The 26,167-nt window shown below is 40.1% G+C and overlaps 1 protein-coding gene across 1 annotated transcript in view; it reads right to left on the reverse strand.

Annotated features, from left to right (window-relative positions):
* plxnc1 (plexin C1) overlaps positions 1–26,004 on the reverse strand; it is a 31,752-nt gene extending 5,748 nt beyond the window's left edge. Inside the window, exons 1-23 of the mRNA XM_030720345.1 lie at positions 24,702–26,004; positions 20,739–20,861; positions 19,225–19,359; positions 19,038–19,138; positions 18,856–18,961; positions 18,611–18,776; positions 18,258–18,360; positions 17,793–17,868; positions 16,988–17,023; positions 16,730–16,863; positions 16,122–16,301; positions 12,870–12,978; positions 12,165–12,335; positions 11,918–12,085; positions 10,496–10,598; positions 10,285–10,386; positions 7,348–7,451; positions 7,194–7,235; positions 6,982–7,106; positions 5,567–5,765; positions 3,461–3,607; positions 1,026–1,194; positions 671–771 (exon numbers count right to left, since the gene is read on the reverse strand). Coding sequence (XP_030576205.1) covers positions 671–771; positions 1,026–1,194; positions 3,461–3,607; positions 5,567–5,765; positions 6,982–7,106; positions 7,194–7,235; positions 7,348–7,451; positions 10,285–10,386; positions 10,496–10,598; positions 11,918–12,085; positions 12,165–12,335; positions 12,870–12,978; positions 16,122–16,301; positions 16,730–16,863; positions 16,988–17,023; positions 17,793–17,868; positions 18,258–18,360; positions 18,611–18,776; positions 18,856–18,961; positions 19,038–19,138; positions 19,225–19,359; positions 20,739–20,861; positions 24,702–25,706 — 3,705 coding nt within the window. The 5' untranslated portion in view covers positions 25,707–26,004. The remainder of the gene's footprint in view (positions 1–670; positions 772–1,025; positions 1,195–3,460; positions 3,608–5,566; positions 5,766–6,981; positions 7,107–7,193; positions 7,236–7,347; positions 7,452–10,284; positions 10,387–10,495; positions 10,599–11,917; positions 12,086–12,164; positions 12,336–12,869; positions 12,979–16,121; positions 16,302–16,729; positions 16,864–16,987; positions 17,024–17,792; positions 17,869–18,257; positions 18,361–18,610; positions 18,777–18,855; positions 18,962–19,037; positions 19,139–19,224; positions 19,360–20,738; positions 20,862–24,701) is intronic.
* Between the last annotated feature and the right edge of the window lie 163 nt (positions 26,005–26,167).

Below are 26,167 nucleotides of genomic sequence, written 5' to 3' on the forward strand. Positions count from 1 at the left end.
TAATGACAAAGAGCGATAGAGAAGAAGCGCTTCCCGTTTCCTCTGTTTGTCTGCCTCTGTTGGCTCAAATGAAATGTGCCTTCTCTGTTGTTGTCAAAAGGAAAGTCCAAACCAGGAGCAAATGTATGGTAAAAAAATTTAAGAAAATTTAACTCTCAAACAAATTTAACTCTCAAAACAAATTTAAGAAAATTTCACTCTCAAAACAAGAGTGTGCCGGGGTTCAGCACAGACACACTGACATCTGCCCCTGATCTAAACAGTGTGCATCTGTGCTGAGGTTTCAGTACCAGTGTGTGCGCTGGGCCACAACGTCCCGCTGCCTTTTTGGTTTTTCAGCATGTGAAACTGTGGCTCTTTCCTGTAAGAGTAACCTGTGGATGTTAAAAATATCTGTTCTATATTAAACAGGAACAAACTATTGAAAGTGAGAGGAGACCCGACAGCTAACTTAGCTCTGGCAGCTGACACGCTCTGCTCTGCCCCCCCATGTTTGTAGCTGTTGTATTATTGTATATGTTGTACTGGCCGTGTTTCTGTTAAGTTACACCTCTGCAGCATCCTCTGTGACCCGCTCAACAACACAACACAAACTGACTTCCTGCATAAAAGTGATGAAAAAAAAATTTACATTTTTAACTTAAATTTTTTTCTCACTTTGGTTTCTCACCTTGTAGTGTTTGAGCGTGTTGAGCATCGTCACCTCCCCGATAACCTCTGAGCTTGCATCCACTTCTTCAAGAGGAACGAATGAGCCGTTCTTCTCGTACTCTGCAGGGAAACACACAACATGTTGAGGAGTCAGTTTGAAATATCATCATCCTAGAGAGTGCTCAAAGAGCCGGCTATATATATATATATATATATATATATATATATATATATATATATATATATATATATATATATATATATATATATATATATATATATATATATATATATATATATATATATCTAATAGTATATCAGGCTAAATCAGGCTAAATCTGTTAAGACATGCTCCTGAATGATCTGTTACTTACGAATGCAAACGTCCCTTAGGGGAATGTTGTAGGGGAAACCAAACTTGGCCTTGAAGGTGGACAGAATTTTCTCTTTGACCTGTTCCACTGTATCACAGGAGAGGGCGTTGACCTCCAGAGGCTCACTCACTTCCCCGTCAGTGCCCACGGCAAACAGCACTTTGAGCTTCTGTAAGCAGAAAAAGAGACACAATCAGCATGTCACTGCATTTCCTGATTACCAGCAAAACTGATGGACTCTGGATGGTATCAGTCAGTTAGCTCTTTAAATTTGTAGCCCACATTGTTGTATTCATGAGTTTAATCCCTGCTTGCACACAGTCCAGTATTCCGTGTGGAGAAGGAGAGAAAGAGCTCATGATACAAAGCATACCAGATCAGCTTCAAACATGGTGGAGACAGCGTTATGGCATGGACATACATGGCTACCAGTGGAACTAGATCACTAGTGTTAGCTGATGATGTGACTGCTGGTATGAGAGAAGCAGCAGGATGAATTGTGTACTGTACTCTCTGCTTGGATTCAGACAAATGCTGCAAAACCGATCAGGTCAGCTTCACTGTGCAAACGGATAATGACCCAAAGCAAACTGCAAAAGCAACCCGAGAGTTTCTCAAGGCAAAGAGATCTTCTGTAGCTTCAATTTCAACCCAATAGAGCACGCAAAACTGAAACTAGAGAAACCCACAAACAAGCAGCAGCTGAAGATCGTGGCAGGCATATCAGTGCATGTTAGACGCTGGAACACCAACATGCACACAGATGCTAGCATTCATGCACCTCAAAAACCACAAAGAATACCCCATAATTGCAAACTTCATTTTTCCATGGTGCAAACTTTCATATTGTCACCCTCTTAGAATAATTTTATAATGAAAGTTTTATTTTTGCCTAAATCATCATCTTTTCAATGTTTGGTTCAGCTTTTTTTTTTTTTTTTGTTTGTTTGTCTTTGGTCATTATTTTAGGAGGGTGATGATATTAAGTAACCAAACGGGGGAAAAAAAAAAGCTGTTTAACATTGCTTAAAGTACATCAATATGTGAACATCTTTGATTGTTTGCAGAGATAGGAGTGAAAGCTGTTATCATTAATCTCCATCTTATTTTCTTTTACACTTTGGTGGCTAATGCACCAACTAATGGATGGAAATTAGTGAAGCAATGGTTTAATACATTTGAGTAAAAGTTAATGAGTGCTGCAGGTTGAGTGGAGCAGAGGAGAGATGCAAATCTAAAAAGAGAGCTTGAAGGCAGATGAATTTCTGCTGCATGTTTCTCTCAGTTTGCAGATTGTGTCAAATCACTGCAAAAGCACAGAAAAATGCCACCCAGTTCAAGCTAAGCAAGGAAAGCAGAGCAACACCTAATGTGAATAATAGAAATAAGTCAGATCTAGCAAATACCTGCGTTTTCTCAAACATGTGCACAACTTTGAGGTAGGGTGTGTCCCACAAAGCGTTATCTAACATAAAGTGGGTTTATTGGTGTGTTTGATCTACACATGGCACAGATCTTCCACTTCCTAGAATTTGATGTTTTAATCAGAAGTGTAAGTGCATGCTTTCTTAAACAGGATCTGAGACAGCTCAGAGGTGTTGTGCAGGGTCAGCTCTTTGACACTGTGCACGCATCTTTTGTCGAAATCAACTTTGGAGCTCTTCGGAGCTCTGTGCACTCAGCTTGTCAAGAGTTTATATTTAGTTTCATGTCACCCTGTGAACACATCAAAGAAAAACAGTCTCCTTTTCAGTCTTATGTTTAACAGTATGCAAATATTTCCCACATGCATAGTTTCAGGGTGCTATTTTTTAGTTTCACTTGGTTTACCAAATTCATAGAAACTGGGTCCTAAGAACAGAAGCCTTAAAAAAAGATGATTTTTTTGTATCTCTAAGCAGCAGATTTAGTTGTCTGATTCACTACTATTAAAAACAGTTGTTTTAGGTACAGTTTCAGAGTTGCCTGTTGTGCAACATTCAGGAAATTAATGAAGATACCCTGAAAGCATGCAGCAAATAGAGTGTTTCTAAGACTGCACTGCGTACTAGAAAAGGCCCCTCTAATACAGGGTGCAGGAAGTAGTCTGTCTGCTGATGTGCTTTTCTTTATCCTCATTGTCACCAATACATGCACACACCAACATGTCAATGGCTTTACATCAGGCATAAAAAAAAATATATATATATACAAAAATGAATATTTAATTTGAGTGTATAATTGTTTGCATATGTCAGCAACAAGTTAAAACAGTTTTGTGCTTACCAAACTAGCAGAGCAAAAACAGAACTAGAATAAGGAAGTACTGATTGCTTCCACATGCAAAAGTGCAACTGCCAAACTTGTGATGCGCTGTCAGAGCAGAGCTTATTAAACGTTGGAGTGGCTCAGTGTGCATGCACTCTGTGATGCAAAGATTGTGTGTGTTTGCGTACCAGCGAGCTGAAGTCCTGAGCCTGCCACAGCAGCCAGTCCTCGCTGAGTGTGTACAGAGCTCTCTCTGTGACACAATCCACTGGGCCTTTGGCAATCTGCTGTGTGAGGGCGCTCACCATCAGAAATAGGTGCTGGCCAACGGTTTCCTGTGCAGAGTCACAAGCAGGAACTCAGTTGGTCAAACAAGATGCAGAAGCTGTGGTATCTTGTAGAAACATTTAAATTTAGAGCAGGGAGGTTTAATAAGAAGCTTTTTTTATTTTTTCTGGTTCCCACTGAGCTGAACTTATAAACCAGCATCAACATGCTGTGTAGATGCTGCAAGAATTTGTGCTGACAGACACACAGATCAATAAAAATGAACACGTTAGACTTTGTAACAGAGCAACAAAAGCTGCTCAGCTTCTTAAGAATGTTACAAAAATAAGAGAGACTAATGCAGAGCTGGTGCCTGTAACCATGGCAGCGTTTCCTTTAGTGAAGGGTGGGTGAAGCCTGTGAGCAGCGGATGTGCAGTCAGAACATGATGTTGCTTCAGAGATATGCACAGCCTGAAAATCACAGAGCAAGCCTAATGAGATTTGCTCCCATTGTTTCAGTGCCTTCATTTGTTTTTTGGATGAATTCTACTGATCTTTTTTTTTGTAGCTTTGCATTGTTGACAAAAAAAAAAAAAAAAATCACAAATATTTAAATTATGCTTTAGAATAAGTGATGCTGTCAACGCGGCATATTCTGATGCTAAGCAACCATACATGTTAGCTGCCATGCTCACCGGCTCTGTTTAGCTTTGCTAAGTAGCACCAAACATAAAATACGCTCTGTGTCAGTGCATGAACTGTAATTTGTGTGCAGCTGTTCACCTCATATACTGGAAAAATGAATGCTAGTTTAAGAGGTACATGAATCATGGTGTTCATCATCATCCAGTGTTCATATGTGTTTACATTTTGACTGGATAACAATTGTGCTTATTCTTTAGGCTGTTCTGTTTATTAAGTTTAGCTCTTCTAAGCCTTCTTTGAAGTTGATGTTCTGTTTCTCACTGTTCTTTTGCAGTTTTCATTGTACAGTTTGGATAATTGAACAACAACGCTGTGTTGAACATCTTCATGTAGTAAATAATAAGTAATGGCACAACTTACTGGAGAGAACTGAACTGAAGTTCAGGAACCAGACCACACCCTGAGCACTCCCGTTGTGGTCTGTGGTCATATCTCTATAAATAACTACTTGCACCAACTACTTTCCTCTCTCATAGTTATCAGGGGATCTGCTGCTGATCTAGCTTGTTGCCTCTTTATCAATAAATGCTTGTCATTTGCATTCAAGTTGGGGTCCTTGCTAGTGAATAACAGGTAAGATGTTTCATATCCATAATAACAACTACAAGAATGTATTGGTGTGCTTAGGCAGCAGCAGCTAATGAAGAAAGGGCTCACTCGTATTATACACTTGCATCAGCAGAAGTAGGTCACTAAATGCCCACTAACTGACATCTCTCATTACAAATAAAGAACAGCAACAGATGAATTGTAATTCATGCACTGATCAGTTTGTCTGTAGAATTATATTGTGTTAAATTCAGAATATAATTTAAAATTCTTCTCCTCACATACAAGGTCTTGAATAATCAGGCCCCATCTTATCTCAAAGACCTCATAGTACCATGTCACCCCAATAGAGCACTTCGCTCTCAGACTGCTGGCTTACTTGTGGTTCCTAGGACACTTAAAAATAGAATGGGAGTAATAGCTTCAGCTTTCAGGCCCCTCTTCTGTGGAACCAGCTCCCAGTTTGGATTCAGGAGACAGACACCCTCTCTATTTTTAAGATTAGGCTTAAAATGTTCCTTTATGATAAAGCTTATAGTTAGGGCTGGATCAGGTTTCTTCCTGTTAAAAGGGAGTTTTCCCTTCCCACTGTTGCCAAGTGGTTGCTCATAGGGGGTTGTCTGATTGCTCTCTGTAATTATTGAAGGGTCTTTACCTCTCAAGTATTGCAGGATCTTTATCTTACAATACGTTGAGGACCCCAGGCTTTGCTATCAAATAATTGCCAATGCATTAAAATACAATATAAGTGAATTTTTAAGAGCAACAGACCCGAAGGAAGCCGTAGAGGCAAATGGACATCCAGTTGGTGAGCAGCTTCTCCACTATGGACTCAGTGCGTCGGAGCAACAGTTTGGGCTGAGCGTTGCTGCTCTTCTGCATCAAATCCTTCAGCAGAACCTCCATCACCTCTGTCAGGTATAACAAGTTGCTGTGAAGTGCTACGGTGAGCAGAGATGCCACTGCACATCTGGAACAGCAAACAAAGGAGTAGGTAACAGCATGATAGGTCACATGAGTTCAAGTACCAGACAATGTAGAACAGATTTAAAACAATCAAAGAAAAAAAGTGAAAAAGAAGTGACACAAATAAGTAATTAACAAAAGACTGAAAATTAAGAAAAAAAAAAAACACAAAGGAAAAACAGTGACACGGGAGCAGGATAAAAAAAGAAATACAACAAAACCAAACACAAAACTGAATAGATTAAAACTATAAATGCACTGTGAACAAATGTTTTAAACATACAGTTAGGTCCATAAGGCTCAAAAGTAATTGTACAATATAACATTTTAAATATAAAGACTGTTTTAATACTTGGATTAAAGTCCTTTGCAGTCAATAACTGCTTAAAGCCTAAAACTCATGGATATCACCAAATACTGTGTTTCCTCCCTGGAGAGGCTCTTCCACGTTTTTGCTGCAGCCGCCTTCAGTTGCTGCTTGTTTGTGGGTTTTGCTGCCTTCACTTTTGTATTTAATAACTAAAAAGTACTGATTAGGTGACTGACTTAGCCACTGAAAAATGTCCCATTGTGTAGGATGCTTTGGGTCATTATACACTTATCAGTTTTGCAGCATTTGCAGCATTTGTCTGAACCTGAGCAGAGGGCAGAGCCCTGTCATCAGTCCCATCATCAATAAACACTAGTGACCCAATTCCACTGGCAGCCATACACATGCCATAACACTGCCTCCACCATGTCTGACAGATAATGTGGTATACATTTCTCTTCCCATCATTCTGGTACAAATTAATCTTGGTTTCATCTGTGCAAAGAGGTTTGTGGTTTTGTTTTGTTTTGTTTCTTTCCATGACTGTGCAGGACCTTTTAGATGTTTTTGGGCAAAGTCTAATCTGGGCTTCCTATTCTTGAGTCTAACCAGTAATTTGCACTCTTTTTATTCATGAAGGCATCTCTTGATTTTACACTCTGACAGTGGTAAACCTGGCCCCTTGAGCCAGTTCTTGACTTGGCTTCATGTTTGAAGAATTCTGCTATCATCAAGTGGTCTTCTGTGCTCTTTCAGGCCTTTTGGTGTTGCTGAGCTGGCCAGTGCATTCATTCTTTTTAATCAAATCTTGATTGTCTGATTTGAGGCAAAATTGCAAAAATTGTAGGGACCCGATTGTATCGGATGCATGTATGAGACAGTCACATACAATACAACATCCCAAACTGACTTGTCCTTGATGGTGAAACTCTTCTGGTCCTCCAGAGCGTGCACCATGGAGGTGAGGAAGAGCCGGTCCTGGATCAGCTTGGACAAACCCTGGCAGCACTCATCAAGCTGAATTTTAACTCCATCCTGATTCAAAGGTCACACAACATTATGTCAGTTAGATTTATGAACCTGTAAAAACATCTACAAACAACAGATGGTGTCAAAACATACCTGAGCAATGTCTTTGATACAGGATTCCATCAAAGGTTCATTCTGGAAAACAACAACACAGCTCTAATAATCTGCCACGCATTGGGTATTTTTCACAATTCACAGCACAGGTTTGTCACATATGGACATTTGTTTTCTTTCCAGCTTCATTTACCTCAGGAAAAAAGATTCTGGAGGCAAAGTGCTTGAAGTCCAGGAAAGGAATGGCTCCAACATTTTCCAGTAGATCAACGTTTTCTGTCTGCAACTCCACAAAACCTGCGGAAGACACCTCAGTGAAGCTGATTTGATAGACTGTAGGCTAACTGCACAAAGCATAAAGCATGGATGTCTTTGGCATCAGCTGAAAAGCTAACTTGTGAAGCAGGAATGAGCTTCCAGGTCACAAATAAAAAGAGGTAGTGAAAATGTTGAACATAGTGTTGCAACTCACTGATTAATACAAACCTGGCCATGCATGAGTGGATCCTTTAATGCCTTTCTGCTTTACCATCAGCCTTATTTGTGGTGTCTGACAAAAGCCATAAACAGGAACTACACATGTGCGACGTTAAGCAAACTGAAGATAGTGAAACGGTAAAATACAAGCCGGTGTCTGATGAAGCTGAGGCACTTATCAAATATCATCTGATCATTTGCAAGAACAAGATGCAAATGTACCCAGGGGGACAGTGTTCAACAGATTACAGTAAGAACCCTAAATGATGCAAATATTTTCATAGATGCCACTTAATTGTTTTTTTTTAAATTTCATTTGTCAGCAATTTCAAATGGTAAATGGATTGTTCTTACTCTACTCTACTCTACTCTACTCTACTCAAAGCACTATATGCGACATGCCTTCATTCACACTCCAATGAACACATCAGAGAGTAACCTGGGGTATCTTGCCCAGATACTGCAGCCAAGGTTTCTGGGCAAGTATCCCAAGAATACATTGGCATGCAGACTGGAGAACTGTGGAATCAAACAACTGACCTTCCGGTTAGCAAATGACCTGCTCTACCTTCTGAACTACAGCCACTTGACATAAATGACTAAGTATGTCAGCTTTTGAAAAATGGTCCATTTCCAGCCATGCTTCCTTTGGAAAATGTTATCTTAACCAAAACTAAAGCATAAACACAGAGTTCCTGAGAAGTAAGGATTCACCAGTCTACAAAAAAACTGCGTCTGCAGATTGTGGAACAATTTTATCAACATAAAATGTCATGTACAGTAAATATTATCATCAACGGATTCTGAGAATCTGGAGAAATCTCTGTGTGCAAGGACCAAGGCAGAACAATCAGTGTTGGATTCCTGTGATGGTGGGCCCTCATGGAGCACTGCATTAAAAATAGGCACGATTCTGTCATGAGAATCACTGCACGGGCTCAGGAACGTGCCCAGAAATCAGTGTCTGGGAACACAGTCTGCGGTGCCATCCACACATGCAGGTAAAGCTCCATCAAACAAAGCTCATTCAAACTGGACTCAGGTAAAGTGGGAAACTGCTCTGTGGTCAGATGAATCCAGTTCAATTTAATTTTATTTATACAGTGCCAAATCACAACAGCAGTCACTTCAGTGTGCTTTATATTGTAAGAGAAAAATACTGATATGTTTGAAATTTGAAATTCTTTCTGAAATATATTGAGGCTGCATCCTCCAGACAAAAGAGGAGAGGGACTGTAACAGTTACCAGTTCAAAAGCCTGCATCTCTGATAATGTGGAGGTGCATTAGTGTCTATGGAACTGGCAGCTTACACATCTGGAAATGCACCACTGATGCTGAAAGGCATAGAGGAACATGTGCTCCCATCCAGACAATGACTTTTGCAAATTTCAGCTGACAATGCTCAAAAGCCATTATAGCAGCATGGCTCTGAGGTAGAAAAGTCCAGGTGCTGAAATGGCCTGCTTGCAGTCCAGAGCTTTCACCAACTGAAAACATTTAGAGCATCATGAAATGAAAAAGACAACCCAGGACTTTTGAGCAGCTAGAATCCTTTATCAGGCAAGAATAGGACACAATTCCTCTCCTAAAAGTCCATAAACGTCTCTCCACAGTTCGCACACATTTACAGACTGCTGTTAAAATAAGAGGGAGGTGGGAAACACGACCCTGTCCTAACCTTTGAGATGTGTTGCTGCCATCAAATTCTAAATGACCTTATTTCTTTTCTTGGAATGGTAAACATTCTCAGTTTACACATTTCATGTCTTCTATATTCTACTGCAAATAAAATATGGATTCATGAGATTTAGAAATCTTTATCTACATTTCATGCAGCCTCCCAAACTTTTTCAGACTTGGATTTGTATGTATCCACCCACACTGCTTTCACTTCAGGTTCTGAGATATTTTTAGGCCTTTTTGAAAGTTATGATCTACCATTAAATTTTCACAGATGCTCAAGTGAAGGGACTGAGCACCATTCCAAACTTTTACAGCAAGTTTCTGATAGATTTTGAAATCTGATTCAGTTCATTGTTCTTTTCAGTCATTTACTTGCAGAATTTGCTCATATTTACATAAATACAATCTGTCTTCTTTTTTCATCCTTGTGCAGTCTCTCCTGCCCTGTGGGCTGGTACACAACCTTTAATTGGTGTATTTCCATGTTTCACCGCTCTACAAACACACTTTTGTAGCTCAATTTAAATTTCATCTGTCCACAGCAGTCATTTCTAAAACAACCCTGACTAATTAGAACGGTGCTTTATCCTCTGTGGTAACTTTTTTTTGGTGCGATGACTCTTTACACAGATGTTGCTTCCCTTTAATGTTGCACAACAGTGGAAAAACTCTTCTGTTAGATAAACCTTTCTGCAGCTAACAGTAATAATTCTCATGCGCATTAACATCTGAGGCTCATTTTTCTTATCTGTGTTTTCTGCAGGGAGTACACATGCACTTCTTTTAACTATAACATTTAAACAGTGTAATCTGTGGTTTACCCAGTTGTTGGCCAGTGTTAAATTTACTGTAACCATCGTGAGCTAACCACTGTTTCTCAGAAATGACAAACCAAAAAGTCCCAAACGAGAATCTGCGCTCACTAATCGGCCGTCCTACATCAGAATGATGCCGATTTTGTGACTGACCTTGTCTGATGTCATTCCTGATGTTGAGCTCCATGTCTTCTATAAACTTGTTCATCTTATCAGTGAACCTGTGCTGTTGTCTTTGGTAGAGAAACCCCACCACTGAAATGTATAGAACAGCACACAAAGCAGAGAAATGATGTGGTTGTTAGAGACTCGACCTGTGCATCTTTTTTTTTTAGCCTGGCTCAGCACTACTCTGTATTCTTACCAACAACAATGCAGGGTATCAGTAGGAGAACAGGGATCAGCATCAGCAAATACTGAAACTCAGCTCCAAGGTCCAGTGAGACAGATATGTCGCCATATTTTATCTGTGAAAGAAAAATCATCACACAAACTGTTAGTAATGATCATGCAGGATAAAATACACAGTACTGGGAAAAGGCTTTAGGTGTTCTTATCCAACCAGGGATAAACCAACTCATGACCACTTCATTAGTTACACCTTGCTAGTTATTGGACTCCTGTTTGCCTTTAATTCTTTGTGGCATATCAGCAAGGTGTTTGACACATTCCTCAGAGTCAATGTTGAACTGATAGCATCACACAGTTGCTGCATTCTTGCACGTGCATTATCTGAATCTCTCCTTCCACCACATCCCAGAGATGCTTTACTGGATTGAGATCTGGTTGCTGTGGATGCTGTTTGAATGCAGTGAACTCACTGTCATGTTCAAAAACCAGTTTGAGATGATCTGACCTTTGTGACATTGAACATCATCTTGCTGGAAGCAGCCATCAGAAGATCAGGTACAGTCAGGAGCTACCAGCAGGCAGTCTCTGATGATGCTCAGCTGGTACTAAGGAGCCCAAAGTGTGCCAAGAAAATGTCCCAGACAACATTACACCACCAGTACCAGTCTGAACCATCGATACAAGGCAGCATGGATCCATGCTTCCATGTTGTTTTACACCAATTGTGACCATATCATCTGAATGACGTAGCAGAAATCAGGACTCATCAATCCAAACAATGTTTTCCGTTCTTATCCTGTCCAATTTATTGAGTCTGTGCAAACTGTTGCTTCAGTTTCCTGTTCTTAGCTGACAGGAGTGGCACCCAGTCTGGTCCTCTGCTGTTGTAACCCAACCACTTCAGGGTTTGACATGTACTTTCAGAGATGCTCTTCTGCATAACTTGGTTGCACTGTGTTACTGTCGCCTTTCTATCAACTCAAAGATCTGGCCACTCTCCTCTGACATCAACAAGGTATTTTCTACCCAGAGAACTGCTGTTACTGGATATTTTCTCTTTCTCAGATTATTCTCTGCAAACCTCAGAGATGGTTGTGGGAAAATCAGTAGTCCCTGAAACACTGAGACCACCTTCAAAGTCACTTACATCACCTTTCTTCTCCATTCTGATGCTCAGTTTGAAGCAGGTTGTCTCGACCATGTCTACCTGCCTACATGCATGGAGTTTCTGCCATTATCGTACTGGTTAGACAATTGCGCTAATGAGTACGTTAACAGGTGTCCCTAATGAAGTGGTGGGTGAGTCTATGTGAAAGCATCCTCACCTGAGCACATTACTGCACTAAACTATTACAATGTTTTTACCCATTACCACAATAAATGAGCATTATACATCATCTTGTCCAGCTTGGAATAGCATGAGAGAAAGATTTACCAATAGCTTCTGAAAGTCGGGTTTGGGCGGGCTTTGAATTTCACAGGTGAAAGAGTCAGTGTCGTTACTGGTTTCTTTGGCTTCCATGATGCACTGGTGTGTCTTATTGCCTTGAACGCCCCACACTGATAACTCTTCTATCATCATCTGCAGCTTGTCTGCCTTTTTCTACATGAAGAAAAACAAAGGCTGACCTTTCATGAACTGATGTCACACGTTTGAGCACGTGTGATTAAAGAAACATTACCTGTATGGTGATGTGGACGTCTTTCCCTGTCCTCGTGGCTGCAAAGCTGGTAAACTCAGGGTCTGGATAGTAGGAGAGGTTTGTGGAGCAGGCCAAGGTTTGATTGGCTACTTTCAGAAACACGGTGCTGCTAGAAATCACTGAAGCTGCAGGTGTGCTGTAGCTGAGCCTCTGCAGTGAATTTAAATACATTGAAAAGGCAGCATGTAACACAACATGACACACAACATCACATTTGTGTTGAAACAGTTCACACTTGCAATCAAACATGATTAGTTTACATGAGATGACGTGACATATTCAAACACACTGTATTTGATCCCTTTTTGATACAACATGGTAAAGTACTCTAAAGCAGTAACACAAGGTGTCCCATTGAATAATTAAAACCATTTTTGCACATCCCTACAGCCCTAAAATGTCCAAAAATGTCCAAATCAGTTGGATCAGACAAAGATTTGAACCTGCTCACTTGTACAACGTTGGTGTAATGCCCAGCTGAGCCCATGTGAGAACAGACAAGGTAACTAATAGGTGAATTTGCAGTGTGTCCTATCCAGGTGCTTTTTCCCTAAACTTCCAGTAGTGTTTGATGTGGACTATTTCCTGTTGTGTGCTTCATGTGAGAAAGAGCAACTCTCTAAAAATCTTTAATCTTCATGACATTTGAATTCAGTGGTTCGTTGTTTGGGTCTGCAGACCCACCTGATCACTGCTGCTGATGGGAACTATGACATCCTGTGCGGTGTGGCTGTGTACGACCCCTTCAACAAAGTCCAGGTGGGACCCCATAAGTGTGACAGTTCTCTTCCCACTGTAGGACACAGAAACCAGAACAGAGAACATTAATACTGACTTCTTTTTTAATAATGATGGTAAGAAATGCATTAGTAGCTGCCACTGGCTGATTTTATGTAAGAATTATCTACATATGAGAGTGCTCTGAGTCATCCTCTGAGGTCATGAATATCCATAAGAAATGTTATGGATATGGATAATGTTGCTGAGATGTTCTCTTGAGTCTCTGATGGACTGAAAAACCAACAAGAAACTTTAACTTGATTCCACTTTCTTTTCATCTGAACCAAACAATCTTTAAAAATCAAATATAGTCACAACATTTAATTATGTTGGCATAAAACTGGAAACACACATTATGTTAAAGCTTATAGTTAGGGCTGGATCAGGTGACCCTGAACCATCCCTGAGTTATGCTGCTATAGGCCTAGGCTGCTGGGGGGTTCCCATAATGCACTGTTTCTTTTCATTCACCTTATTTACTTTGTTTATACTCCACTCTGCATTTAATCATTAATTATTTTTAATCTTTGTCTCTTATTAATCTCTGTCTCTCTTCCACAGCATGTCTTTTTTTCTCTCCCCTCAGCTCCAACCGGTCACAGCAGATGACTGCCCCTCCCTGAGCCTGGCTCTGCTGGAGGTTTCTTCCTGTTAAAAGGGAGTTTTTCCTTCCCACTGTCACCAAGTGCTGCTCATAGGGGGTCGTTTTGACTGTTGGGTTTTCTCTGTGTTATTGTAGGGTCTTTATCTACAATACAAAGCACCTTGAGGTAACTGTTGTGATTTGGCGCTATATAAATAAAACTGAATTGAATTAGTAACAAACCAATGCCCAGGTTATGATAGGTGCTTAATATGCACCTCTTCAAGCACACAAATTGGTATCAAACTCTTGCATTGCTATTTGACAAAATGCTATTTTTTTAGTTGTTGCAATGCTAAGTGGAAGTTGCCTTTTAGTGAAAGACAGATTTTGGGAAGTGGTTCTCTTTCCCCATCAGATGGCCCTTAACTTGTAACTCTTCCTCTGCTGCTTCCTGGAAAATGTGTCTCAAAACTGAAGTTCCTGTGAAAGCAGCGGGCACGACCCAAAAATTGCATCCTAAAATTTCTGTAGAACTTTTGGTCGTTATTAGCATTGAAGCGCTCTCATCATACTTGTAACTCCATCTTACAATCCGTCCTAGCACGTTTACAGGTATACAACAACTTTGAAACCATATAAATGAGAACACAATGCAAGAACTTTTAGACCTTTTGTCTTGTTTGATGATAATCATTCTAGATTTAGGTGATAATTTATTGATGACAAAATAATACATGTGTCACTTTAAGCATGCTGAAGCCAGTGATGTGCAGTCAAGATGACAGGTGAGACAGTTGCTCACCTGTCATCATGACAAGCAAAATATTAACAATGATAAGAGAAAATACATTTGACCACTTGACTGTTCCATAAAACTGTTTTACAAAACTGTTTTTTGAATTATTTCAACACTTTAAAAGGTCAAAATCGCGGAATTTACACATGGAAGAAATGCGGGGTGAGGCAGTGCAGTGCTGCGCCTCACCTCTGGTGGCGCTGTGTCACAATAAACGAATCAGGCGGTTGGCGCATGTCCATTGCTGTCTGTCTTTATATCACCAATATTCATGTTTGATTACACGTGCTGCACATGCTGATGTTCCACAGTCTGTCTAAAATAGTGAATGAATGTGTGTGACATGTTTATTCTTTGTGATCGCCAGACCCGTCGCTATGGGCGGGCCCTAGGGGGCCGTGCCCGCCCACTGATACGCTTGGGCCCGCCCTGGCCCGCTCACCCAAGCCAGATCACTAATCAAGCTAATAATAGTGGTGCCCCCCCTGTTGGATTTCATAAGCCCTCCTTAAGACTGAGATCTGGCGATGGGACTGGTGATCGCTCATAAAAGCACGGTGAAAATACACAGGATGAGACAAAGTGCCGTGCCGCACCGATAGGGGGCAGTGCTGTACCAGCAGCAGGACAGGCACATTGACTTCATCTTCAAATAAAGGTAAGATAATACACGGTTTTTAATTTATTTATTTAAAAAGAAAAATACCACCACCCCCCCACCCCCCCAAAATAGTTTGATCTTACATTAAATATTTTCTTGCCATCATTGTTGAACTTTATGGAGTTGATTAAAGCATAATTAATCATTGGCATAATTAAAATTGAAATATGAGCTTCTACTTTGGGTTCATATATGTGAACATTCGCTCAGTTCTATTTCTGGTACTAAAGTACAGAACAGGTTGCATTTGAAATGCTCTGAAGTAAATGTAAAGACGAATGCTTGTAAAGCACGCAGCTAAAATGCTAAACTGATAGAAACTGTGATGTTTGGTTTTTGCTTTGGTTTTTAAACCAAAGTCTTAATTTTAAATGTATAAGATTTATTATCAGCTCTTCTTGCCTCAAGAAGTCTTCCCACTGAAATGATCTCTAAAAGATGCTTCTTGTGTTGAAGCTGTTAGTGCTGACCTCTGTCTCAAAAATAATTAAAGTTTCCATTAAACTGAAGTCACTGTAAAACTTCCTCCCTCTTTTGGTAAATATCTTACAGCAGCATGTAGCAGCACCTAATCTAAGTGAAGTTTCTGTTGTCAACTTTTGTGGTTTGAATTATTTGTCTACATAGACTCCAATTTGTTCATGTAAATGGGGAGTCTTCTTCACACATGAAGGTTAATTATGGAGTTCCATAGGGTTCTGTTCTAGAAACAATTATATTTACATTATACATGCTTCCCATAGGCAGTATTATTAGAAACCATTGCATCAATTTTCATTGTTATGCAGATGATACTGAGCTTTATCTACACATCAATTAGTTAAACTGCAGGAATGTCTTAAAGACATTAAGGCCTGGATGACCTCTAATTTCCTGCTTCTAAATTAAGATAAAACTGAAATTCTTGTACTCGGCCACACAAATCTTAGAAACATTGTGTCAAACCAGATACTTACTCTGGATGGCATTACTTTGGCCTCCAGTAGCCTTGAGGCGACGTTTGTTGTGATTTGGTGCTATATAAATAAAATTGAATTGAATTGATTTGGCTGGTAGAAATTCTGTATCTGAATAACTCTGTTTGTTTGGAGGCTTCAGCAAAACTAAACATACCTGACCCAGCTGTTGCTTGGAATAATTTCGGAGCAGGACGGTGATGAGCTGTAGGTGATTTTAGCTTTGCCATGGCAACTACCATCTGGGAGGAGAGCGCATACGTTGACCACACCTTTGATATCTGACCTGGGAATGTGGAACTTCACACTGACACCAGTGTTGTCCCAAACTGGAGAGCTGACCAGCACACACAGAGAGAGAAACAGAGTCAGTCACATCATCACAACACACATAAAACCTGAAACCAGACAAAAGCTGAGCAGCAGAATTTTTCCAGATAATGCCAGTAACTACCAAGGTGTGTGTTTCATGGGTTTAACACATCTGGTGTTTTCACTGTGATTACCAAATAAATAAAGACCTAAAAAGAGGCCCAAAGAGGCAGATCATCCCAAAAAATTGTGAAAAGAATTCATTTTAATTTCCTGAAATCCTAAAGAAGAACTCTCAGTTTTAGTTTCAGTAAGAAACTCTGACAAAAACATTTTACTTCAAATATTTATTCCACATTTCGATATGAGTGATATTACTCTGGAATAAGTTTTATAATTAAAAATTTAATTTGTGGTCAAAGTGTAGTCTCAGTCATCTGTAAAGTGACTCACTCTTTTGGAGTACAGTCAGTATCTGCCTGGATCCTCACTGCAGTCACATCTCTGAGGTTACGGCCTGATAGCTCTGCGTTGTTCCTCCCATAGAAAGACACCTCACTGGGAGAGATGGAGGAGATCTCTGGGATCTGACAGCAAAACACAAAAATAATCAGCTTTAATACACGACCATCTACTGATGTTAGAACCTCGACTAAAACTGAATAAATTGTCAGAGGAACAACGTGTTTGAGGAGTGAAGTTCAGACTCACAGAGAAGTTCTTCCCAGATATTTGGCAAACGCTGTGCTGCAGGAGGAAGAAGAGGGAAATAAATATGGCAGGTTTACAGTTACTTCAAAGACACTGTTACATCTGATCCAGGATCTGTTGTGAATAACGTTAACCAAAAAACTAAATGACATTTTATTGATCTGCTGAGGGCGCTGCTCATGTCTGTGAGCTGCTTGAAGCATTTGTTGGCTTCATCATTGATGCAGAAACAGCAACAAGTGAATTTACCAGAACAGACCATTGTAACTGGAGTCAGATCCACTCCTGCCTTAATGATGATGCAGTGATATTGATGAGCCTTTCTTACATATTCACATATCTGAATTTTATTTTTACAGCTCTCAGAGACTGTGCTGCTTTTGGCCTTTGTTAGACTGAGCAAATAAGTCACTCTGAGCAAAAAAAAAAAAAAAGACATGCTAAATTTATAATCCAACTTAAAAATATAGTAAAATTTGCTGAAACATAAAAAAAATATGTGGCATTGCGAAGAAAGGAACTTCTCTGATTCAGAAGCGAAAATGATTAAACTCATTTTTTTGTAAGGAAGCTTTACTGCTATTTGTCATCTGTCACAACTATCATATATTTGTATTAAATACAGCTGCTTTTGAGAGGTAATAGATATTTGAACTAAAAAGAAATGTAAAGATCGTGGACTGATGGAGCATTTAGGTATATGATAAGAAATACAAACATACAAACAAAAGAGCCTTAATACACAGAGTGGTGCATGTAGCTCAATGACACCTGAACTAGGTAAACTAAAAACATGCATTTTTACATTAGTCTCTCCTTGATTGGCCCAAGAACATCTACCATTACTCCATCCACAACCAGCCTGGATGCACTGCTGACACCTGAAGACAAAACAATCACATGTTTGTGTTGAGAGCAGCACCAAAAAATGATAATATGGATCATAATGTCCAAAAATACAACGTATAACAAAGAGACTGCTTAGTAGTAATCTATTGATGGCACACAGATCACATGATATAACCTGACATTGTCTTTTTCTATATTAAATTAAAATACTCACAATAACGCAAAGTGAACTACAAACCATACACAATAATCACACATATATACAATTCATCTCTCTGCAAATGTTTGTTTTTATTTTTTCATTTAGTTTTTTAGAGGGTAAACTGAATAAAATATATCCAAACTATATATGCCATTATCTGTTCATGTGGATCTATTGTTTTAAATAAATGGGATTTCTTTATAATCTGACTGAACTTACAAAACAGAAGTTGGTGGTCCGCTGATGTCAGAGCAGCTGGTTAACCTCAGTCCTTCTGACAGTTCTGTCGTCCCAAGTCTAAATTTTACTGTGACATTCAGGCCTGTTAAATAAAAATAATATGATCAATGTCAGGATCTTCACTTATGTTAGATGTATTTGCTTAATGAGTTGCAAAAATATATAACAAACAGCTCAGATTTGTCAGCTGGGAAATATTTAATCTGTCAGAGTCGGCTCTGTCATTAATATTTCTGCATGTATTTTGCTGTTTTGGAAAATGTTGCAAATCAATAAGCAGGTTTGACTTCAAAGTATTTCCATCCTTGGCTTATTTATGAAACATCACTGACCATCAGGAGGAAGTGTTCCATCAGACAGGACACAGGTGCATTGTGGGAACTGTGGAGGAGGGTTGATCTGACTGCAAAGCTCTCTGGAAGTTGCAGAGAAGTGACAGGTGAAGTTAGACGCTGCCTCCTGGCCCACAGTCAGGTGTGTGTGGATTTTTAGTGAGATCTGAAAAAGACAGCATGTAAGTGACAAATAACTGAAAGTTACAACTGATGACATCTGTAAGTGTGTTTGTAGGCTGCACCTGTCCGTTTGTGTCCTTTTCCACTTTGTGGGAAATCATTTTGTGTTGGGAATCATCAGGAATGGACAGCCAGTCTGAATCCGTGCAGTCACCTTCAAACGTGCAGCTAGGAAAAGAAAAATTCATGATCACCAAGTTCAGAACTGTTTGAATACGTCAGCTGCAGATGTGGTTTCTCTGACCTTCTTTTAGAGCCACACCACACACAGTATGGATCCTGTGCAGACCAACACTCCTGCACGTTTGTGTATGTGCTGCACTTTGACACAGGAACTCGCTTCATCTAGATCAACAAAAACATTCAGAAACACTTTAACATGCAGCTCAGGTACATGTGACATTAATATAATACATAAATAACACAAGTACCTGGTTTCTAAATGGCACATACACATGTTTATGATCCACTGGATCCAGATGCAGTTTGGGAAACACTTTGCGGTCGTCGTCGGTCCAGTAGAGCACCGTGGGACAGGCAGAGTGATAGTTCCTGTCCACAGCAAGCTGACAACAAGAATTTGTGATGAAAATAATTAAAGTGTTTCTGTTTAATGCACATTTCGTTTGCTTCCTTTTATCTGACCACTAAACCAGAAATAAGGCTGGTTAGTCAAATATGCTTCCCCTCAGTGTAGAGAGGCTGTTTGTCCTCTCACACTGATAAAAACTCACAGCAGGACAGAAAAAAAGTGTTGAAAACACTGCTGATGTTTCTGGTGACTTCTAATGTGTTTCCTTATTTCATCATTCACCTCTTTGCAGCATGTGATGCAACCGTGTTTGTGCTGCTCGTACTCCTATTTAATATGCACACAACAAACAGAAAAGTGAACCAGGTATTATAAAAATCAGCCTTTAGAAAAAAGCTGCATCTTGTCATATTGGCTTCACAGCCAGCTTCTCTCTCTCTTCCTCACCTTTTTTGCACTCAGGATAACATTATGTGTCGTTATCAGCTACATTAATATTGTTTAACTTTACCTGCAAATCCTGCATGTGTGTAAATAAGTAAATAAAGATTATTTATATCCAGTTGTTTATAATATGAATGCAGTCCTGAAGGACAGATACTTTGGGGTCATTCTGGGGTTTGAATGACATGGACAGCTGGATATCATCTGCATAACAGCGGTATCATATGTCTTCAGATTTATTCAGGATGTGTCCAAGTGAAACCATAAACATGGCAAACATGATTGGCCCCTGGACTGAACCTTGGGGCACACCACAAGATAAAGTGTCAGAAGAGGACAGAAAATTATCAGAAATAATTGAAAAGCTCCTGTTGAAGACATAAAAAGAAATCTATCCAGAGGTGAGGCAGCGATGTGCATTAAAACATATTTCAAAACTCTAAGAAGAGCTGTTTCAGTAGAGTGCATGTGACGATAACCAGACCTTATGTGTAGTTAGAACCTCTGTAAGCTGGTTTGACACCACTTTTTCTAAAAGTTTGGAGATAAAAGGAATTTTTTAAATCCTCCTGAGAACACACGGCTCAATGACACAAATGACCTTTTTGAATTGTGAGGCTGGCAAAATGTCAAGCGGACAGGATGGTTTAATTTTATCAACCAAACTGATGTGAGCTGGTGCACTTACACTGAGACTGAGAGCAGACAAAGAAGAAACTAGTGAGACCACAAGTGATAACAGTTTGACTAATGCAAGAAAATTAGGTGAAAATTGTGAATAATTTTCATTTTTGATTTATTTTCTTTGGTATTTATCGTGGATCAATGGTCAATCATGATTTTACTAATAAATATTAATTCAGTAAATTTACTTTGAATGCAGCACTTTCTGTGTTTGATTAAGAATCAGGCTGATTGACTAAATACTTTTTCCACAATAATACTTACACACTCACTGTTTATACACACCTTAATGAGCTGCCCGTCTCCTGTTCCAATGAAGAAAACCGTCCAGCCTCTCTGCCTCACTGCCAGCACAGAGGTCATGGAGCGCTGCCTGAAGAGCACCGCCTTTGGTTTCAGGATCTTTGGCTGAGAAACAAATACACCAATCATCAGATCTGATATTTTAAAGATACTTCAAGATTCAATTCAGTTCAATTCAATTCAATTTTATTTATATAGCGCAAAAACACAACAAACAGTTGCCTCAAGGCGCTTTGTATTGTGGGTAAAGACCCTACAATAATACAGAGAAAACCCAACAGTCAGAATGACCCCCTATGAGCAAGCACTTGGTGACAGTGGGAAGGAAAAACTCCCTTTTAACAGGAAGAAACCTCCAGCAGAACCAGGGTCAGGGAGGGTCAGTCATCTGCTGTGACCGGTTGGGCTGAGGGGAGAGAGACAGGACAAAAGACACACTGTGGAAGAGAGCCAGAGATTAATAATAATCATATAATTAATTATAATAATTAGAACTACTCGAAAGTATTCGAAATATAATATAGAAACAGCCTGTTGTCACCCAAACCTAATTAACTGCTATTTTTCATGTTGTTTATAATTATTATTAGTTATTTTTGTTTACACTTTGATTACATGTTGTGAACATGAATCAAGGTAGTAAAATTAAACATCAAATATGCTGAACAAACAGAATTTACTACATGTACTTCAGAAATGTTGCCTGCCTTGTTGTCAGCAGCATTTCATCAAGCATGTGGACAACTATTATTCTGATTATTAATCTTTATCAAGTCATATGAAAACACAGTGATTCATAAACTGACCTCTCACCTGGAGCATGGCAGTGTGGGGAAAAGTGGGACTGACAGTCCAGAGCCACAGTGGCAGAAGGAGGCTTTATAAGGCTGGAATGAAAAGTTTCTTTTTGTTTGCATTTTGATTTTTTTGTTTTAAGTTCTCATTAATTAGTGTTATAATTGAAACTGCATGAATAAATTGCTTGGGTGACTGAACTATGAGTCCAAACAATAGTAGATGCTCTCCCATGCCACCTTCCACCCTTACAAATGATGGAAAATAGTTTAGTCCACCCCGTTCTTGGACGGCACAGCAACAAAGCAACATCAGGGTATCAAAAAAATAAAAAGAAAGCAAACTGAGGGCAGTCAGCTATTATTAAATTAATTTCAGGTGTAAGGCGAACAGAGCCCCACTAACAGGTGAAGAATGGTTTAGCCATCAGCAGCTGTTAGAGACAGTGTGCCAGTGTCAGACGTGACACTTATCTGTCAAAATGACTCAGTACAACTTAACACAATGAAACACCCTTAATTTCAGAAACAGCCAGAGAGTGAAGAAGCAGCAGCACTCTAAAAACGATGGGACACAAGATGAACTCCAATAGAAGCACTAAAGGTTATTCCAAGAATTCCAAGCAGTACTAAGATTTATTGTTGATGATGGACTGAAGAAACCAGCACATTTCAGCATTTTAAAATACCAAAATGATGCTGCTTATTAATTTAAAAAAGTTTGTAATCAGTCATTTATAGGACAAAGAATTCTTTTGTTAGTTCTAGTGAAACACCATCAGGCAGCACACCATCATAGACTACCTGTGTACAATCTGGCAAATGATTTCATGTATAATTAAACCACCCAGTTTAAATCCACAAAACCAACCATGACATCTCCACCTTTTAGGTTTGATAACATCAGAGGAACACAATCAGAAAATTACAGTTACAGTGGTATGCAAAGGTTTGGGCACCCCTGATAATTTTCATGATTTTCCTTTATGAATCATTGGTTGCAGACGAACACAGTGATATTTGAGAAGTGAAATGAAGTTCATAGGATTTACAGAAAGTGTGCAATAATTATTTAAACAAAATTAGGCAGGTTCATAAGTTTGGGCACCCCAACAGAAAAATGACATCAATATTTAGTAGATCCTCCATTTGCAGAAATAACAGCCTCTAAATGCTTCCTATAGCTTCCAATGAGAGTCTGGATTCTGGTTGAAGGTATTTTGGACCATTCTTCTTTACAAAACATCTCCAGTTCAGTCAGGTTTGATGGTTTCTGAGCATGGACAGCCCGCTTTAAATCACACCACAGATCTTCAATAATATTCAGGTCTGGGGACTGAGATGGCCGTTCCAGAACATTGGACTTGTTCCTCTACATGAATGCCTCAGTAGATTTTGAGAAGTGTTTAGGGTCGTTGTCTCGTTGAAGTATCCAGCCCCAGAGCAACTTCAACTTTGTCGCTGATTCTTGAACATTGTTCTCAAGAATCTGCTGATATTGACTGGAATTCATGAGACCCTCAGCTTTAACAAGATTCCCAGTACATGCACTGGCCACACAGCCCCACAGCATGATGGAACCACCACCAAATTTTACTGTGGGCACCAAGTGTTTGTCTTGGAGTGCTGTGTTCTTTTTCTGCCATGCATACCACCCCTTGTTATGTCCAAATAACTAAATTTTAGTGTCATTAGTCCACAGCACCTTATTCCAAAATGAAGCTGGCTTGTCCAAATGTGCTTTAGCAGATCTCAAGTGACTCTGTTTGTGGTGTGTGTGCAGAAAAGGCTTCTTCTGCATTACTCTCCCATACAGCCTCTCCTTGTGCAAAGTGCGCTGAATAGTTGAACGACGCACAGTGACACCATCTGCAGCAAGATGATGTTGTAGGTCTTTGGAGCTGCTCTGTGGGTTGACTATGACTGTTCTCACCATCCTTCGCCTCTGCCTATCTGAGATTTTTCTTGGCCTGCCACTTCGGGCCTTAACTAGAACTGTGCCTGTGGGCTTCCATTTCCTCACTATGTTCCTCACTGTGGAAACTGACAGCTGAAATCTCTGAGAGAGCTTTTTGGACCCTTCCCCTAAACCAGGATGTTAAACAATCTTTGTTTTCAGCTCATTTGAGAGTTGTTTGAGGCTCCCATGTTGCCACTCTTCAGAGAAGATGCAAAGAAGAGAAACACTTGCAATTGGCCACCTTAACGCTTTCTTATAATTGGATTCACCTGTTTATGTAGGTCAAGGGTCAATGAGCTTACAAAACAAATTTGTGTTCCAATAATTAGTGCTAAAGGTATTCAAATCAGTAAAACCACAAGGGTGTCCAAACTTACTCACCTGCCTAATTTTGTTTAAATAATTATTACACACTTTCTGTAAATCCTATAAACTTAATTTCACTTATCAAATATCACTGTGTTCGTCTGCTATATGATATATTTAACTGAAACTGCTGAACCAACCAGGAAAATCATGAAAGTTATCAGGGGTGCCCAAACTTTTGCATATGTCATGATGAGGACGACTGTTTAAACACCAGCTCTAACTGAACCCGGACAGTTATTGGCCTGTTGTGAATTTTGCCGTTAAGCTCCTCGTTAGAGAACAGCAACTTGTGCAAAAAGTTCTGAAACATTTAACAGTTGGACATGTGCATTCAAAAGCTTAGAGAAGGTCACATTAAGTTCACCTGTAAAGGTTTGAATGCATTTTAGGCTCATCCTGAAATTTCACCCAAAAGCCAAATATCCCTAACTTTTTGTGAGTAGTGTATATCAGCACTTTAAACAATTCTGACTGTTGTATCTTTAATCAAACATTGGAAATAATACAATACTGTATAGAAACTTACTTGAGATAAAGTGTGTATTTTGTCCCATTCACAATTCTTTAAGAATGACATTTTATTGCCTTGCACTTCTATTTTACTGAATACGTGTTTGGTGCTTCACAGCCAATTCTTGTGTTAAATTCTCTGTCAGTGCACTGAATCAGTTGATTCAATTTGATTTGTTTCTAGTTTTTGAGAACACTAATGGATTAACCTGCCTCCCTTTAAGCTTATTGCGTGCAACAATGTACAGATACAACAGTGGAGCCACAGGTGGAACCATTCAAAACACGTTTATAAGTTACACAGCGACCCACCGTCACTCTCGATGGCGCAGAGGTGTAGAAGTCTGGATCTTTATCGGTCCCTCTGCTGGAATCAGCGCTGATGTCAAACACTATCAGCTCGGTGTTGGTGTCTCCTCCATCCACACTGAACACGCCGCTCCAAAGCACCGGCTGCTCCCCCGGGATGACCGAGGAGGCCACGAGTCTGCTGCTCTCACCGTCAAAGGTGCTGAGAGTCGCGCCCCGCAGCGACTTCAGTGCATCCGTTTTGCTTTTATCGCCTTGAAGCCAAATGAGACGGACTCTGTTTGTTTGATCTGAGAGCGCGTTGGAGAACAGATAGATGGTTGAACTGATCTGAAATCCATCAACAAACTCCACATCGCCTTTACTTTTGATCCCAGGAGTGCCTGAAGCTCCATCAGTTAGAGAAAATATCCCTCCGCCCTGTTTGTTATCTGTGTCATGAAGGTTGATAGTTTGGTGATTAATGCCGCACTTGCTGTTTTCAGGCTGCTCTTTGTTTTGTTGTATCGCGGTCAGAATGTAAGTGTCAGTCTGAGTTTTCTTCTTCACATCCACCAGAAAGCTGACAGACGCGCTGCTGTGCTTCAGAGGTCCCACCTGGATGTGTTCCCTGTACAGAAGGTTGGAGATGTTCTTCAGGTCCAGAACCTCACAGTAACCGCAGTCATCGTCAGTCACACCGCAGCTGATCATTGAGTCGCTCTTTGTAAAAGGCAACAATACGTTGATGCTGAAAGTTGAGTTCCACGCAGCCGTCTCAGAAACCCGGTAAAACTGCGCATCTTCCGGTTGGTTCCCGGTCTTTAAGATTCCTCTCTGGGTCAGACTGTTGATCAGAGTCAGGTCGTGGCTCAGCTGGTACAGCCTCTCCTCTGTGGCGATGTAAACCGAGTTGGAGGCCACGGCGAACTGGCGGATGTCTCCATCAAAGCTGTAGCCTCCACCCTGCTCCAGACACAGACCCGGGTCTCCCCAGAGGACAGAAAGCAGACCGAGCAGCAGGATCATCTTGAAGCAGCAGCGATAATTCTGCCTGGGACCCCGTCATACACTGAAGGTCTGCATGGCTCTCTGACAGTGTCTCTAGACTTGTGCGTAAAAGCGCAGCGCGCCTCAGCTGAAAAGAGAAGTGCTGAAAGTTGGAGGGAGGGAGCGCGCTCAGCGAAACTAAAACCTCAGATTTCAAATTCACGATTTAGCAGCATTATTATTTTCCCTCAGCTACTTTCTCCAACTTCTGCCATGTTCTCAAAGTCTGTACAGTTTTAGTGTGACATCAGAACCTGCGGGTATTGTGCGCTGCTGAGCAAAACATAAACAGTGACAGCCCTCAGCTGCAGAGAAAGCGTTTGATAAACTTTCAATAAGTCACATGATGATATTCATCTCAAGAAGACTCAAAAGCCGCAGCGGGCCGAGTGCATTTCCGCTTCCACTGTAACACAAGTGAATGGATTCTGTCTTGTGTT

Source organism: Archocentrus centrarchus, chromosome 23 (genome assembly GCF_007364275.1).
Source record: "Archocentrus centrarchus isolate MPI-CPG fArcCen1 chromosome 23, fArcCen1, whole genome shotgun sequence".
Taxonomy (NCBI): Eukaryota; Metazoa; Chordata; class Actinopteri; order Cichliformes; family Cichlidae; genus Archocentrus; species Archocentrus centrarchus.